The sequence below is a fragment of the Entamoeba invadens genome, assembly GCF_000330505.1.
Source record: "Entamoeba invadens IP1 unplaced genomic scaffold scaff_1105074725165, whole genome shotgun sequence".
Taxonomy (NCBI): Eukaryota; Evosea; order Mastigamoebida; family Endamoebidae; genus Entamoeba; species Entamoeba invadens.
Window position 1 is genome coordinate 1 of NW_004443504.1, and position 3,684 is coordinate 3,684.

The window sequence follows — 3,684 nt, forward strand, 5'->3', positions numbered from 1 at the left end:
ACATACAATTACCATAATAATTGAATATATTTTCATCAATTGATAATTCAGAACTACAACGGTAAAGTTCTGGATAAATACTGACCAAATTTTCATTGAATGTATCATATATTATTTTAATATATGAAAAGTTATCCGAGTCGTTTTTATCTTCTGGATAAATAGAGTTTGCGGGATTTGATATTTCATATTTATTTGTATCATTGTCTTGTGTTATAGTGTCTACCACATTGGTGTTATTTATATGTTGAATTCTGATAATTGGATTTGATGAACCCGTGTTTCTTATAAAAAACTGTTGAAGTTGAACCGACTACTTGTTGAAAAGGCAAAAGATAGACAAGTGGTCTTATTGGTTGTAATCGAAGTTGTGTGGTTAAGTTAGTAACATGTCTTGTTGGTATCTGTTGTTGTGAAAATATTTGAGATGTAATGAGGCGTTGGTCGGAGCATATGTGAAGGAAGCATTTCGAGTTTGGTGGTTCTGGTATTCGTGATACGTTGTGTTGATATTGGTACTTGATAACTAGCAGTTTGTTGTAAAGAACACATAGATGTATTGCCATCTTCAATTGTTTGGCTCTGTGTTGTGACAAAATCACAATTAAAGTCCAAATCTACTTCTGGGGTAGATGTTTTTGTAACTAGTGATATCTCTTGTTTTTCTTGGTGATTTTCTTCTAAAACATCTTCGGAATCTTGGGAAATGTCATCAGTATCACTTTTAAACTCGATTCTTACAATTTTTCTTAAATACACACCATCATCAAATCTCAAATATTTTTTGATGAGTTTGTATTTCTTTAAAGATATTGGTGCTTTATATAATATACTTGATTTTTCACTTTGCCACAAAGCATCAAGTGCAATTTTATTATCTTTGTATCGTCCTTGTATTATTGTTACTGCAAGAAATGCGTTAAATTCTTCAATTGAAATATCTTTCCATTCAATTTTATCTGATTCCACATCATTTTTAATGTTATTAAAAATACTCATTTGTTTTCCATACTCATTAGTGAAATTTATACAAAGTTGTTTAATATTGGGGAAATCATGACTTAAAAATGAGTAAATTGGTGGCTAATAGGTTAATAAGACAAATTAGTTGTTCATCTGTAGACTTAATTTACAGATAGCGAAATAATAGGGATCACCAGAAAATACAGTGATGAGACTAATTATAACTAATGAACATTAAGCGGATTTTATACAATAAAACGGGCAAATATATAAATGAAAATGTAATTATTATTTGGTCTTAAAAATGGTTATTTTTCGGGATGAAAAAAATTGAATATGTTCTATAAAGTATTAATGAACAATAGTTTAATATGAGCTATTATCATTAGTTTATTATTATTTATTATTATTTAATTAAGTTTTTTTTATTCATTTGGTCCTAATTATAACCAATTTACAATTTGAGTAGGAACTTAATATTTATTCGTAATCTTAAAAAATGTTTTTCAAACTAGAAAATAATGTTATTCATAACAAAAAAAAATATTTTTGTTTTAAAAAAGACTTTCAAAGTGTTTAATAAAAAAGAAGGATTAATTCACGAAAAACTGAAATAAGCCAATAAAGACTTTTTTGTTGATCTAGGACGTCCTTCGTCCCAGTGTTTGTTTTTTTTCTTAAGTTTTATTTCTTTGTAACATTTTTATTTTACAAAAACATTTTCAATTTTTGATTATCAATTTTCAGAGAAAAAATCGGTAAAGATAAATGCACTTTGGGGTAAAAAAGCTTAAAAAAGATTGTGTTTTTTAAAATTCAAGCTTAAGCGATTTCATGTAAATTCAATCTCAAAAGACACATTTTGTTGAGTGATATACAATTAAAGTTCAACAAATAATATTATTTCTCTCACAAAGAAATCCGTTCAATTTATATTTTTGGTAAAGATATTCTATAAATGTCTTTTAACAAATCAAAAATATCAGCACTTTTAACTTATTTTTTTAATCACTTTCCGATATAAAAAAATAAAAATAATTCGGTTACATTTTTTATTATAGTATGAAATGGTTGTTTTGTTGGTAAAGTTGTTTTGAAATTTTGGGTCAATAATATCTGTAAAATATTGGAATCTATTTGAAATATAAAACATCATTTAATCGATTATTTTCTTATGTTTTATTAATTTTTAAACAATTATTTGTGTATATATCAATAACGACATTGTTGGCAACTAGGACAACAATTTGGCTTAAATTTTATTAATTTTATATTATTATTGATTTATAATGGTTTGAAACATTTCAAAATTATTAGCTAAACACATCATATTTGTAATTGGTTAAAAAGTTGATAAAAAGTGTAAAAACGCTAAACAATTTGTTGTTTGTTTTTATTTCTTATTAATCCCGTATTTGTAATCATGTTTTTATTCATAATCTTCCAAGTATAAATTGTACGACAAAAAATAAAAAACATACCTTTTTAAATTTACTATTATTCCATTTGAGTTGTTTTTTGAAACTTGCACAATGGTCTTATATGATAATTATATTTCAAATCACTTATTATTTAATACATAATAATAAATGCCGAACATTATAAAAATATCTTTCTTGTAATACGTATCAATTTTTTATGTTATTATTAATTCAAATACTTGAATAAATAAAAATGATATCTGATTTGTCTTTTTTGAGAAATGTTTTGTTTTCTTTGATTTAAAAGAATTAACAATCTCATTTATTTAAATGTTACTAATCTTTTTGACTCTTTTGAGTTACTCTTTGGCTTTTACCAGTGCTCTTGGAAGTTACTACGTGAAATATCCAGCTCCAATTAATGTATTTATGGCAAGTAATGAGAAATATGATAGAATGAAATGTACCACATGTTGCCGGGTTCTTTTTGCTTCAGACTATAACTTTCGAACTAAAACTGTTTTTAAAGAAACTGATCCCAGTACAGACACTCGTTATGTAATGGATATGGAGTTTGATGACAAATCCTTAGTCCGTGCACACACAGGTAATTGGGAACAAAACATATTGCTCCGTCCTTTGAAGATGGGAAATGAATTACAATTCTGGGAATTTGCTTCATATAAGATGTACACCTCCTTCCCAATCCCAAAAAGAGTTCATGATATCAGAGGTTCTGCTTCTATTGGGAACACGTTGATCATCTGGAATAAAAAACCTCCTTTGGATGCAGGAACAAAAAACCAAAGATTTGTTTATGTCCACCCATACAATGATTACCCATCTAATGAACGATATTCTGTGTACAAAAAACACTTCTACATTCCTTTTGAAACTAAAACTGATTTGTGTTATCAAACAAAAGATGTCAGAGATTCAAGATCAACTTGGGATGGAAATAAAAACTTGGTGGTGTTAGGATCAAGCTTCCAAATTGCTGCGCAACGTTGCAAGGCGTCGGAAGCAAAACAGATATTTACACCCATTTTTGCCTAAGACTATTATTCCACTTTTGTTAGTAAAAGGAATTATAATAATTTAAATTAATAAATTTAATAAAAAATATCATAATTGATTAATAACAAAGTGTAATTATTGTTATTTTTAATATAGTAGTATGTTTTACTATATAATCCTATTAAATAAAAAGAGTGGGATCGAATTATTTTTTTGTTTTGAACATAATGAATGATTTCTTTATATTTGAAAAATGGAAGTCTATGTGTACATTTGGTTTGTT

General features: G+C 26.7%; 1 protein-coding gene across 1 annotated transcript; it reads left to right on the forward strand.

The window, feature by feature from the left end:
- Positions 1 to 2,714: 2,714 nt before the first annotated feature.
- On the forward strand, positions 2,715 to 3,440 carry EIN_458890 (hypothetical protein; the record flags this gene model as incomplete). Its single annotated transcript, XM_004258268.1, has 1 exon — positions 2,715 to 3,440. One exon carries the CDS (start codon positions 2,715 to 2,717, stop codon positions 3,438 to 3,440), a length of 726 nt encoding a protein of 241 aa, XP_004258316.1.
- Between the last annotated feature and the right edge of the window lie 244 nt (positions 3,441 to 3,684).